The 15363-nt window shown below is 41.2% G+C and overlaps 1 protein-coding gene across 2 annotated transcripts in view; it reads right to left on the bottom strand.

Annotated features, from left to right (window-relative positions):
* LOC139776487 (uncharacterized) overlaps window positions 1–13693 on the bottom strand; it is a 126389-nt gene extending 112696 nt beyond the window's left edge. Inside the window, exon 1 of one of the 2 annotated variants that reach the window (XM_071713178.1) lies at window positions 12619–13693. In XM_071713178.1, the coding sequence (XP_071569279.1) occupies window positions 12619–13201 (583 nt within the window). In that variant the 5' untranslated portion in view covers window positions 13202–13693. The remainder of the gene's footprint in view (window positions 1–12618) is intronic. The other variant, XM_071713172.1, reaches the window with a different exon arrangement.
* Window positions 13694–15363: the final 1670 nt, after the last annotated feature.

The raw sequence follows: 15363 nt of genomic DNA on the forward strand, positions 1-15363 counted from the left end.
CGACCCTTTCCGGAAGACCAAAATTAGCAATAAATTGAAATTAAGAATGATGAATCTGATGTATTTCAAGTGGCACGATAATAATTAAATATGCTCGTATATTGAAAAAAAAACTAATTATTATTAGAAGATATGTAAAAATTTTCTCTCGCGCGCTCCTCTATTTCTTAGATTATCAGATACGTCAGATTAGAGGAAGATAGCTTTTTACATCGCAATTTTTCAACACCTGCTTCTACAAGAACTTCGTGCATAATCATTAGATGTATTTTAATATAATTAAACACGGCGTATTTAATTGCAGTTGAAGCCGCGTTCGAGAGAACGGCAGAAATGCCATAACAACTTGTAAGGGAGACGTACGATCTGAATATCTAAGCGTTTGCATATTGTAGTCAGTGCGTACAAATGGAATAATGGGGAAAAAAGTAGGCGTGAAATCTCTTCTCTTTTCCCTTATTCCTTCTATAGAACTGAGAATTAATGATAAAATTATTGCAGGTGCGTCGAGAAAGAAATCGGTGTTAGAGCTGAAGCAAGTCTAATATATAAGTCACGCTATTATTAACAAAAAATCTAAAATCTTCCAAACTTAGTAATAGGAGATAAACAAAAAGGAGATAGAACAAAAATATTACGTAACTATTTTTTTCTTTTCAGAAATATTTATGACATTTAATTTTAAAAGTCTCAAAAATCGTAATTAACGGATATTTAATAAATTATCCACACTAATTCTAAAAGAGACATTATGCCTAACAAAGATTATTATGCTTAATAGCATTGTGAAGTGTAGTCAAGTTGTTAGTCAACGTGGCCAACAGGTCAGTGATTCTGATTATTCATTATTTGGGGAACGGTCGACGCAACTGCGCGCGACGGATTAGCATACGTTGCATAAACTACGAAATAACATGACATGCACGCACGCATGGATGCACGCACGCACGCACGCACGCACGCATCGCACGCAACGGCACGAGAGGTGAGACAAGCATAATTCATGCGACAAGGACAGGACGAAGTGTGCAGTTTTTCTCTATGGCGAGACATTAACATTGTTTTATCGAAGCCGCACATCGTCGGCACATCCGGATTCAAATTACGCCTGCCTTGCTTATGCTTATGTTTATTTATCTAGTTATTAAAATTACATTAAGCGTCTCCTAACTAATTATGTCTCGCTCGTGGAACGACATCGTCGAGACGTAGGTCCGGAAGAGGTTTATTAGGCTCAACGTGGAGAGAAAAAAAAACGAGACGGGACAAAGAAAGCAGATCCGAAGGAATCACGAAACGATCCCGAGGACAGATTAGTTTCTTCGCGCGGGGCAATGATCTCTTCCTCATGTCGTCATACGCTACGGCGTATAGCATTGATAATTGAATACATTAATCACGTTTATTTGGGATCGGTTCAGAACGCCAATGTTATCTTATCAAAAATTTCGCGATTAATTATCGCGACCGACGTTGACGCATCGATTATAATCGAAGAAATACGTAACTTTTCGCATAATTTCCAGAATGAATTATTAGCCGCGAATGCAGTGGCAGAACGCGGCAAATTATCGCGACGTCCGAAGAAGTGCATCGTCATGCGACACATGAAATCGTAGTGCTTTCCCGAGATCTGGCGGCAACGAACGAAGGCGTCCATGGTTCTCATTTACCATCATCATTACCATTATACAAGCTCCATGACGGTGTTACGTGGTTTAATTTGAATACATGAGGCAGGAAGCGGCGAGTAGCCGCGAGGACGTGTGTCGGCATTAGGCACGCATGTTCCTGTGTACACTGTCATTATCTTTACTTAAAACGACCCCTGGTCTCTGACTATGTTACCATCACCCTGTTGCTGACTCATATAACAGTGCAAAATTTGAAGCGACCTCCCGCGCGTCTTCTTTCAGTATAATTCACGGAAAAAAAGAATTAGCTACTATAATAGTTACAAAATAGGGACAGCTAACATTTTTTGCAGCGAGAGCAGAAGGTTTTGCTACTATTGCTAAATTACAGCTCTCGCTGCAAAAAATATAGCTCTCGCTGCAAAAAAAAAAGTTAGGTGTCCCTAAATTTGCTACAGTAGCTCATCTTTTTTTTATAGATATCATTGCTTTCCCAATGGAATCTTACTTTGAGTAAATAATACGGCAATCGTCAAAATTACAGTAATTATTCTAAGAAATCAAATATACTCATCATTTTGTTTTCAAATTTTACATTTTTTATATTTTACATTTTATGTATGTCTTCTATGATTAATATTAATATTTTAGTTTTACATTGTTAGACTTATATTAACATAAGTTACTTTGCTAAATCATTTAATGATAAAAAAAACAACAATAAAATTATAAAGAAATCGTAATAAAATATCTCGATAATAACAGTATAAAAGTCAGTAATGTAAATTATTCAGTAAAATGCAAATTATTCGCTAAACATGCATTTATAATAAAGTCACACACATGTGCGTGCAATAGATTGCAACGTCACAGATACAGTTATACTGTTGCATAAAAAATTCCTTTAATCCCGTTTAAATCGCAATTCGATGCGTTATGCGATAAATATGCACCGATAAATTGTCCGTTCATCTTGTTGCGCGTGAAATCTCACTTTGATTATTCAAATTATATACTAATCGCGCAAAAGCATCTCACGAGACAATGACGCAATTAAAATGCCGTCGATGCGTGCCGGATTCTTAGGCACCAATTAATTTACGCACGCGTTTTTATACAATGTTGTTAGCGAATTATGCAGATTTTGCTCGACGTGCAAAGAAAAGTCGGAAGATTTCCACGCAAAGAAGCGCGTTAAATTGAAAGGGTTCGCGGATACATAAGCGAGAATGAAAATTTTTATTCTTATTATTATTCGAACCTCGGATTGTAACTTATACTTGTCGAATAACATAACTGTAAGTAAATGTCATGTGAAATCTTTAATTGACTTCGACATGCTTTTCGCGTCTGATTCAGCCGATCCAATCGACGATATTATGATCGTCTGTGCCGAAACCTACTGAATAGAAAAGGGACAATTTGCATACGAACATATGGCATGCGAACCGTATGAAATTCTGAACGGCATGCAGGTCAAAATTGCAGCAGGATGCGGGAACCGCAATGACTGGCAAAGCAGTTTAAGCAAGCAGATGAATGTCAGGCTTAAACGGGCTTACCGGCATGATATTCCCGTATTTTTCAAAAGCGTGTTTGATCGATCCCTTTATGAACCTCAATTGTATAATATTCGGAAGAAACGGTCTTCGTGTGTAATCGCAATATTTCGAGAGGTAAATTATCCTGCTCGACTCAATCACAATGAGTTTAGGATAGACAGGTATTGTGAGTCATTTTCAATATAATAAGCAAATAAAAAGATGTAGCATAAAAAGGAATATCGCGTTTATCTCTCTCCTTCCCTCTTTCTCTTTCCCAATAATTTTATCTTTATTCCCGTAGACAGCTCTTGTAACTTTCACTGTCTTAACTTTATATAGTTAAGAAGTTCTAGAATACGTATAGACTGCATTCTCATGATTACAATGTAAGTTTCGCAAGTGAGAGAATCGATTAACCTCGGATTTTCGTAAGTCGCGAAGAATCCGTAATGACGTGGACTAAGTATACTTTCACAATCCTATCGGAATCCGGCAATCGACGTTCCGTCTCGCGTGTCGTCCTTACATTCCTTGCCGATGATCCAGAACGATCTGACTTCCCATGGGGTAAATCACTGCAGAAGCTGGCGCAATCTGCGTGCGTATTATTCTGATTCACGCATCTCTCAGCTACTGCACATCGTACGATACGCGCGACGTCGCGGTCGTGGAAATCACACGAGTCATATAATCGATAATCGTGAGAGAGAGAGAGACCATTTTTCCGTTCGATCCGGTGCATGTTGAGGTGAGCAACGTCGTTATTTCATTACTTTTGCCAGGATCGTCGCGACGAAGGACGCGCGCCGTCCCCTTTTGCGGACTCTCCTCTTACCGCGATTCTAAGTACGGCTCTCGCCGCTTCTCGTTAACATTTCTAACATTTCAAGACGGACATTTTGTCGCGCGTCTTCAGCCCGAGACGGCCGATTTTGTCGGAGAAATGAATTCACTCGAGAGAGAAGACGAGTCAACGAGATCGCGGCATTATGCAGCTTGTCCTTTTAGCTTGTATACGTGCCGCCGCTTCAACCTAGACTGCCAATCGTGTGCGACGGCGAATTAGCATACGTAACCGCCAAATACGGCATACGGCTCGGCAACGGTACGCCGACAAATGCAATGAATATGGTGATTTCCATCATTTATCCGGCTAGCTAGGTGCAAACGCATCTTGCCGCGATCCTTGGAGCGAGACGCAACGCGCGTATGCGTCACGATCTCGCGACGTTGAGAAATGTTATTGAAATTGATTCGTAAAGCAGAACTTATTCCCAGAATTCGGATAAAAAGCGATCTCGATAACGGCCTTTATCTAAATCTTATCGGCTTTTTTACTTTAGTTTTAATGAAGCCATTAACTAATCGGTCTAAAAATACGTATACAAAATATGATTACAAAATATTCATTTTGTGGATTACGATCTATTATTATAGGATTATTAAAAGCTTAATTTTACTATTTAGCTAGTACCTATAAACTTCAAGTTGCATTATAAAGAAATTATTTCGTAATTTTATTTCGTAATCAAATCTATATCAATTGCTAAATTAACATTTTCGTTCCCGGAAAAAAATCTTGAATTTGATCTAATAAGCAACATATGTTTTAGGCAGTCTATAACTAGGCAGTTTATAACTATGCGATAAACATCGCGCCTCCACAGTCTTCAGGTACAAACAGGCAATCTGCGAATACGAGTACGTGTGAACACGAAGTTTACATCCCACAGAGCGTGCGTGGTGTCTCTACGTGTCGGCACAGCCTGCTCGGCGCATTATCTCGCTATGCAGCGTACGTGCCATGATAGGTTTCATTATGAGAAGTACGTTTCCTTTTCCGAGAGACCCAAGGCGGCAAGGTCGTCCGTGCACCTCGACTTGAGCTCTCGACTTGAGCGGCCGTATCCGTCCGGTACATCCGTCATCGACGCGAGAGATCGTATCGATCGCCCCGCGGAACGTAGTAACGATGCGAGTCATAATTTGCATGTCGCGTCCAGCAATGCTACATTGTAACGAAGAGTTATGGCGCGGCATCGGTAAAACGCGAGACATGGATTAGTAGCGATTACGATCGCATCGAGTTGCGAGCGAGACGTATCGATCGACGCCACATTCGCATGTCTTTCATGATGCAACATTGTTATTTTTTAAGCAGCGTGAATATGCACGAGAAAATGTCGAGTTATTACAACTTTTTAATCTTTGGATTGGACCTTTCTTAATTCATTAAAATGCTATTTATGTATTGTATATTTTTTGATAATCTATTAATCTTCAATATATCATATCTTGAAAGTTACGATTTTATTTACTATAATATCACTTTGAATTAAAAATAAAGTTTATTTAAAAAATTTAGCTTTTTCTCCGATATCTTTGTTAAAGAAAGAGTTCATAAATGAAAGAAGAGTATCAAGGTTTAAAACATCTTACATAGAAAATACCTTACTATTCATAGGGCTAAAATAAGAATGGGAAAGTCAGGCGCGTGTCACGTCGCGATAGTGATTTGTCGTCGCGTGTACATGAACACCCGGCTGTCTCGCACACGTGCACGTGTCGCACCGCACGCGTGTCGCGCCAGGTCCGAAATGCATCTTCAGCAAGGGTTAGAAAGGCCTACAGGGTTTCTCGTATCCTAGAAAAGGAGCGTTAAACAAGAACGAGAGAGAAAAGGAGAAAACAGACACGAAGCGAAGAAAGAAAGAGGGAAGAGCAGAGCCACGTGACCCTTGCACGGTCCTCCACGACGAATCGTCCCGACCCAACCTGACCTATCCAAGGTGAGATTTATCCATCGGCTTTACCTGCCATGGGCTCTATAGGTATCTTCCTTACTACCTCTGCCTATCTACCACACAGGAATCCCCGCACCGCTATTTCCCATTCCCGCGAACTGACCTCCCTATGTCCATCCACCCACTCGTACGGGTCACGTATCTCAAGCTTTTTCGTGCGACCAGTCCGTGTCTCTCAAGGTAACAGGTAAGATTTTCTTAGCAACGAACGCGCGGTGCGTCCAAGGCAACGTTGTTAAAAATACAATAATTAAATCATCGCGATTTTAGTAAACTTTTTTTTTACTTTAAATTTAAATGATAATTTATTCAGATAGTTTATTACCGAGTTTGTTCACGCAAAATTTAATTTTAATTGAATTTTAAATGACCTTCTTCTTTCTCTTTTAAGATTCTTTTTCTCACTTTTTGCAGAAAAAAAAAACAAAAAAGAATCAATTAAACTAAAGTTCAAGTTAACGGATGTTGATGAAATTGGCTGTCGAATCCGTCACATTTATCGTAAGATACAAACGCAAGTAGCGTGAAGTCCGCATGTTAAAAACCGGCATTACTTTTCGAGTGGTCCGCTCAAGTGACGGGTTCTTCAGCGAGTCACGTGTCGACGATCGTCCTCGGAAGGCGCGCCGTGTACGTCCCAACGTAATAATCGGGATTCGGTGTGCTAGCCTGAAGCGTTTCGGGCAGGTTACAGCCAGGGCCTTAATTCGAGGGTCGTATAAGGTATAATCGGAAACCCGACGGACAATGCAAATAAGGAGGCATTATGCCATGCTGCCGGTGACGCAACGCAAGCGGTTCGGCCGCTTCCGGCTTCTTCTAGGAATAGCGGATTTTTCATTAAAATCGTATCATCACACATATTCGACCATGGCGGTCATGTGCACGCACATCGATGATTATTTCAGACAATCTTCACGAAAGAATGAGTATAAAACTCTGAAGAGTAATGACTACTTGTAATGAAGTTAATAAAATTAGCATTCTATTTTCAGAATTTCAATATAACTGAAAAAGCTCAGATTCTTCCATAAAGAATTCTAGAAATTCTAAAAATTGCAGTTGAGACAATTTTAACAAACTATGCAATAGAGGCATAGAATGGCTGCCATACTTGCACATTCTTTTCTTTGCAATTATTTAGAATCGATTACTGTAGCATATAACCTGCGCGTAGCAGAAAATGCAATTATAAATTAATTAAGTTCATCGCGTATAAATTCTCAAGAATATCTATTGCAACAAAAATCCTTTTGTTACATGCCTCAACGTACGTTTGAAGATTTTTTGGTATGATCAGTCATATCCGTCCTTACTTCACGTTTCCTAGAATCCCGGTTTACGATTAAACAGTACGATAAATGATAAAGCCGTGTAACTATTTACATATTCAAAGTAGTAGATAATTATGTCCATATAGCGTCACAAGATCTTATAATTACGTGTACAAAAAAACCTCACATAAGATATAATTAGCATAATTTCCCTAGAAATGCACAAAAATAATCACCAGTCTATTTATATTTAAAAAGTTATCTACTTGCGTTAATATACTTTACTAATATTAATTTGTTCCCTCGAGAAATCATAGTACTAATCATAGGAAAAATAAGAGGCTCAATTTTAAGTGTCTCTGTTAAGTACTAATTTTTTTTTATTATACACGCAGCTTTTTCCTTGACTGCGTTATCCGTTGAACAAATCCCATTTGATAACGCGTCTTTATGTATTCATAGTCATTGTACGTATTAGCCGTGCGAGGTACCGCGCGCTTCCGGCCGCCTCTTTAACGCGTCGGCTTTTTATCTTCGAGCCAAGCCTTCGTTTCTCGAGTGACGCGAGCGAGAGATCGCCGATCGATAAAGGCCGTTTCACTCGTACGGCCGTGGAGACTCGGGCAGTAAGATAAATATATTATTCGGTCGCGATTAATCTGGCGCGAGTCAATAAATGCGATTTTATCCGTCATTGACTGCCGACGTCGAGCGGATCTCGACGAAACGCTGGCCGATACAGCGCATTGCCGATGCATCGGTCGTATCGATATACATTTTTTATCGATGCGCGCCCCGATTTTATATGGCTAATCATAAGTTAATGACGCGCGCGGGCACCGGCATAAAACAGAATGAGGATAACGCGCGCACTCAATCGCGTGTTTTCTCATCGGACGCTGCGACTTAATGTATAATAGAATAATTAATTAGTATCTCGTTAGTCGATTGATTAATAATCCCGACCGCAACTGTCGCAGGCATACACTGAGAAAAAAATGTTCTGGATTTTAGTAAATATTAGTTTGCATACAACTGTGACTCCATTTATTAAAATAAAGAAAATTTTCCTTTTTATTAGTATATTTTTTTCTCAGTGAATACACATATACTAATAAAAAGGAAAATTTTCTTTATTTTAGTAAATGGAGTCACAGTTGTATGCAAACTAATATTTACTAAAATCCAGAACATTTTTTTCTTAGTGTATGCTCCAACGCGAATGATCAAATATCGTTTGTCGGTGTTTATATATGTATATCAGTATAACGATCAGCTGTTGCTACTCAGAATGCTGTAACGAATGAACATGATTGAAAAGTAAATTTAAAATTTTGCAGATTACTATTTTTTATAAACTTACTATTATTTAAATTTTTATAACCCTTGCAAGGCATTGTTTCGATAGATAAGTAAATCCAGGTATAAACAGAAGCTAAGAAACTTTCAAGCACCTCGAGAGGAAAATGCCTACCTAACTAACGATATCCTTCGGGGGTTTGAGTTTCGTTTTAGACGAGAATGGACTTCGCAGAATTTCCGTCGACACATTTAAAGCTCGAAGATCACTGATCACGAAGCGAGGAGCGCGAAAGGGATCGGCGTGTACCTCATGAGTACTCTCGGAAATCCGAAGGCCGTCTAATTTTCCGCACGCGAGTGATCCGACGGCACTCGAGTGCACCCGGACGAGTCACAGAAAACGCTAATGAAGGAAAAAACACAGCGGCTCTTAGGGATAGTTAGCGGAAACGATCATGATGAAAAAGATGAATCCAATAAGGATTCTAATCGGTAATCGCGAATTGTTATTAGTGTTTGCCGCTCTACATCAAAGAAATTCGTAGTAGCTTTAGTTAAATTAAGCGCAGATAAACGGAAATGGATGGTTAATCGTTAAAATGTGTCTGAAAGCATTTTAAAATGTTTAATAATAAAAAATATAATTGTTTTGAATATATTGATATGGTATTAAAAGCAAATTTGTTAATTCTGTTAAGAAAACGTGCGACAAGGTAACCGAAAATTATTTCAATCAGTATGTTTTAAAATTTGCATCTCATTGTTAGATATTTTAATTACACAAACCTAATATAAAATAATTTAATTATCTTTTCTTTAAAAATATATGTTTAAATAAATATGGCTTTCTTTCAAATACTTTTTATATTGTAAACATTTGATATATTTACGTGAGAAATCGTGTTACCTAGCCCTTACCGATCAATGGGCGGTAAAAAGGCGTGACAATCGAAATCAATGTAGAGGTGTTCGAGAAAATTATTATCATCGTGCGTATGCGTTCTGAAAGCATGATTTTCGCCGCGCCACAACTCATCGACGTGTGATAAAGATTACGTAGGTATAGAATCTAATTACGCCGATAAACATTGTTGCGCCGATACACCTGCTCGTAAATAACATAGAATCAAACGCGTATCAGGTTACATCGTAATACATCCGGGCTAGCAGGGGGAACAGGTCCTTGGGCCCTATGAAACGTGTACCTGGAACTGCCCATACTCGACGCGCACTTTCATCGAGATGCGGAATCATCATCGTTGATTATGAATACCATCAAATGGAAATAGATATAATCAAAACAATTTATAATTCTTAGAAACATTAGACATTAATTTTTCGAATAATCCCCTCTACCCCCGAATATGAATTCTTAAGTATCATCGAAGCAGAGTTATCCCAATTAATCAATTCTCTAATATTTCTTATACTGATAATTACAATCGTTATTTTATGGTGTAATAATAATTCTCAATACAAAATGAATATTTTGTCAACCGATTGGTGAAGATAAAAATATATTGATCAACTTATGCACACGACTTACTAAGCAAGATTTTTGCGTCACGATTTCAGCGTACGCCGAAAATAACCATGCAATCACACGACTACGTGGAATATTTATTCAAACAAGTATTAGAGCTAAGACGTTATCGACTGATACGATAACGGTCATTTTTCCTTTCCGTTCGTACGCAGCACCGCGTATTTACCATTGCATTTCTTTTTTTTAATATTAGTGCAACTATGTAGAGGAAGGACTTATCATGCGGATAACCTCGATATCAGGTGCTTGAATACGAGGAATACATAGACGTAATTGCCATAGATTAACAACACCGGGCCGACTAAAGCGTGATACGCATTTTTATCAATAGTATCAATTGGTTTGTAATTTTTCTGCCTATCCCTTCGATCTAGTGCTTATCGCAGCTAATCAACGTACATTAACAACATCTTCAACGTTATTAATTTTCTATTTATCGCGTCGCATATCGCAGTTAATAGAGACGGCCTGTGTAAAAATTATGATCTCTTAGCAGATCTAACACCGATCCACCTTAATCAATATTTTTTTTCTCTGTTATCGTGATTATCTTGTTCTAATAACGCAATTTCTAATGAATTTTACTGACAAGTGACCTTACTATAATGATAATACCGATATAAGAATGTAAGCAGTAATAATATAAATTGATGGTCCAGAACGTGTGTTTCTTGTCGACCCTTCTAGCTTCTTTGGCGAAAATTGAAGTCAATTTTTAGCAAAACCACTTTTATGGAACACAACGTTCTACTATTAACCGGTAACTATTCATTACATATATTATCACGCGATATCGGCGCGACTTAAGATTTTATCTATGTGTGTTGCGCGATTGTCGACGTACGAAAGAGATACGTTACAAACGACACGTGCAGCAGCCGTGAATCGCACGTTTATCAGGAACCGGTAATTCTGAATTGAAAGCAGAAACGTGCGGCGCGTGTGCCGCGGCTATTAATAAGCCCGCGTGCAACTTTGCACCTAATTAATAACGTCCAAAGACGGTGCGCAGACGGAGCATATATCATAAGCGAATAATTGACGCGAACAGCGTTGATTGAAATTACACGATCGATGTCTCGGCATGGAAATTACCATCAAAGCGATTGATGGTGACTCAGTTATCTGTTAATGCGCGTGATATCGATTCTTAAACTCGGTCTTAACATAGATAGCACTCGAACTAATTTTACAAATGCGCGAATGCGCGTTGACAAGATAGCGGATCGTTAACGAGTACCGATTAGTCATCGTCCCCGCCACGATGACGTTGAAAACGTCGTAACATCTTCATAGTAATCTGAACAATAACCTGGATATCTGATACGTTAATACACAAGATTATTGCATTATTTTCAAAAGTAATAATTAATATCAAATGGTCATGTGTCACTTTCATTGTGGAAAATAGTATCATAAACAACAGTTTACCCTCGTGCTAAATACAAGTGCATCGCGAGTCTCTCTCTCTCTCTCTCTCTCTCTCTCTCTCTCTCTCTCTCTCTCTCTCTCTCTCTCTCTCTCTCTCTCTCTCTCTCTCTCTCTCTCTCTCTCTCTCTCTCTCTGCATCGCGAGTCTCTCTCACTCTCTTCCTTTTAAAATAAATGTATCCTCTAAACGTAAATTTAGCCCCCTCTCCCTCCCCCCAGGTTCAATTGGCACGCGTTCCGCGCACAGAATAGCAAGAACGAGATGCATTAATGCAAAATCCGGTCATTTCAGATAAATCGTTTCTCGCGATTGGGGGGACCACATGACCCGATACAATACCACGCTGCACAATGCTTCCATGGCAACAATGAAGCGCGGGGGCGTCGAGAATGCAACGGCAGACTGCGCTGGCAGCTGACAAACATAACGTTTTCCACAAAATGCTTGATTCCCGTTGTTTACAGTGATATATAAACGTATTAATCTACATTTAATCAGATAATTTTAATTGTTTAACGCACGTCTGCGATTCAGTATCGATAATGACAAATTGTTTAACTGTCGCGCAATATTCTCTGTTAATTGAGCGAAGTAAGAAATTGCGATAAAGATAAATACTTGCTTTTATTCGCCTTCATATCATGTCGATTGCATTTAATAATGAAATAACTACTTGAGAGAAAGAGAGAGAGAGAGAGAGAGAGAGAGAGAGAGAGAGAGAGAGAGAGAGAGAGAGAGAGAGAGAGAGAGAGAGAGAGAAATGATAATAAATAAAACTTAATCTACGTTTACTTAACGGAATTAAAAATATTGCATCAGCTATTTAGCTTCGATTTATACAACGATTACGTTATGTTACAAAATTTTCAAAAATAATTAATTGAAAGAATTAATCATGTAAATATAATATAATTTTAACATTAATAAACACATTTCAAAAGAGAGAGAATTAACGGAGTAATTTCTTTCTTCCCTCCTTTCGCGCGCGCGTATTAAGCTTCATAATTACAAATTAAGGAATCATGATGACTCTGAATATATCCCAAACTCTAACGAAACGTGTGTAATTTGATTGACGCTCACCCGAGGCACCCCGAAGAGGTCCCGTAGGACTGCCGCCGGTAGAGACACCCTCGTCTTCGCTGCTGCTGGAACTAGCTTCACTGGGGCTATAGCTTCGCCTGCTGACGTCTCCTCTGATGATCTTTTGGCCGCTCGTTCCGTTGTTGTTATCATGCATCCTACCCTGAAGTCTCTCGTGCATAGTCCTCACGCGCGAATGCAGCTTCTGCTGCTGCAGGGAACCGACAGAGAAGTCGAGCGGCTGATCGATTTCCGATTGCACTTGCGGCTGATGCTTCTGCACCTGGCCACATACCGATCCGGCCACCAGACTTTGCGGTTGAGAAACCTGTGCGATCGACGGTACTTGTTGTTGCTGCTGCTGCTGCTGTTGCTGTTCCTGCTGAATACTACTGGGCGGACTCCACCACTGATGACCGCCTTGAATCGATCTCCAGGCTTCTATGGTGTTGTTATTTGTGGGACTCGTCTGTTTCTGTTTCTGTGTCGACTGCTGGGACTGTTGCTGTTGTTGCTGCTGGGCCATGGCAACTTCGACCAAGTTGTTGTTCTCCAGCAGACGCATACTGGGAGTCTGCGTCATCGATATTGGTAGAACGAAGGAAGAGAGTCCCACCGACGGTGGGCTGGGTTCCTGACGTTGCCTGTGCGTAGTATGATGATGGTGCTGATGCTGCTGCTGCTGCTGTGGTTGTCGATGATGTTGTTGCTGCTGCTGTTGCTGCTGGTGTTGCGGAGAACTTACAGGCACTACCACCGCATGCGGCAACTGCCGGACGGTTCGCGTGGCCTCCGCGACCCACCGGCGCACCGCCTCGCTGTCGAGACCCGCCAGCCCTGCGGACTTTGACTTCGACTGGCCTCCGGGCGATGATAAACCCTTGTCGGGTATCAAGCGGGGCAGCGCAAGGACCCCGGTGCCCGCCACCGCGACCCTGGGTCCCGAAACGCCCCCGTAGGCAGTCAACGCTGCGAGATCCAACGTGGTCACCTGCTGGTTTCTGCTCTCAACGAAGGATCGCGCCGTTCCACGCAGTGGGAGATCGTTTGCTGCTAACTTAACGGCTTGCGTCGACTATCATCGCTCGCAGAATGCTTTGAGGATGAAATACCGCCTAGAAGTGTTATACTTGGATTTGATTCAATCAATTTATCAAAAAATATCCACAGCTGTTTCTAATGGTCTTAGCACCTTGCGACATTCACTGCGTACTAGTTAACATGATTTCCCTCGCTTCCATATGAGATCCAATCAATGTCTTCGAGTTCTTGAAAACACAGTACTTTTAAGAATGCACTACACTCATTCAGGAGTCTCACAGTCACGTACACGTTCTTGCGGTAGCGATGTACTCCAGTTTAAGATGTAACTATCCAATGCACGATTTGTCCACCGCGTAAAATACCTGAGCTTTGACCGTCGTTGTTATTTGCAGAAACAATCTTTAGCTTCATCACAAACGTATCTTTATAATAAGTCTCTTGGTCGCACTGCTTCTGTCAGATGACTGTCAAAACATTAGTCGTGAAGCACGTGAAGTGCCGGCACTGCTATCACTGACTCAAACAGTCAATCATCATGACTAAAGTTTGATCCGAATTGTCTTTACCAACGACATGCACCTACTCCAAATACTCGGATCAACAAAAAGTCTTTGCGGCAGTATGTTTTACAAGTGTCATTGATGTGCCAGAGATAAGAGCACTCGCTCTGATGAACTCATCAACAAACACTATCTCGTCAACATCGTCAATGGTCACGATTTCGACTAGCTCAGCCAGGTCACTACACCAATTTACCACTTTTCGCCGTCGTATCTTATTTGTTAGATAAACACGTCATCCTAAATAACACGTGCGATGATTAGCGCCGATCTGTCACGAGGCAGCATGTCAAATCGGCCGATGATGACGTTAAAGAGCGCCAATAACAGTAGCTACCTGCGACCTGTCAACGGGATGAGTCAGGTCAACCTGTCGACGCGTCCTTCTCGTTCGGCGTGATCAAAGACACACTTGGACGAGAGTTTACGCGACGCGCTACGACGGCGGTAGCTACGGCTGCGGCTGCGGCTACGGCGGCGGCGGCGGCGGCTGGTGGTACAGCGGTCAGATGCTGTCGCGTGCATGTGTGCAGCTACACTAAAGGACTCACGTACGTTCGCTTGGCCGCCTACCGGCCACGGCGAACGCGGCCGCAGAGCGGAGTAACCCAAGGTGGGGGAGTTGTTAGTCGCTCCGAGAAGGAAGAGGAAAAATCGTTGGAGCAACAAAGAAAGAGCACCGGCGGCCTCGATCAAACAGGAGCGGGACAAGGAGAGCCGTGTGGAACGAAAAGCGTGGCCGTCCAACACAGTCTGCATGATTGCCGAGGTGGGGGCAGTGAACGCGTCGGTGGGGACGCCGCCTCCAATCGCAAGAAAACGCGGATTGCACGCGGCTCCGCCCGGCGAGCCAGAGGCGAGTTCTCCGGCCGCGGAACTCGCGCGAGCGCGAGCGCGCCTTTTTCATCTCGCGTGCATCGGGCTGCTGTCCGCAAAGCCGAAGAGGGAGAAAGAGAAAGAAACGAGAGAAAGGGAGAAAGAGAATGAGAGAGAGAAAGAGAAAAAGAGAGGGCAAGCAAACGAATTTGCATACGCATACGCTCACAACCAATCGCCGTGCTACCTGCCCTACCCGGTGGAGATGATGACGATTAGACCTTGATACTTAAAGACCCGTTCCGTGACCAATGCTTAAGAATTA

Source organism: Temnothorax nylanderi, unplaced genomic scaffold (genome assembly GCF_030848795.1).
Source record: "Temnothorax nylanderi isolate EJ_2023f unplaced genomic scaffold, tnyl_v1.0 TNYL_tig0005_pilon, whole genome shotgun sequence".
NCBI classification, from domain to species: domain Eukaryota; kingdom Metazoa; phylum Arthropoda; class Insecta; order Hymenoptera; family Formicidae; genus Temnothorax; species Temnothorax nylanderi.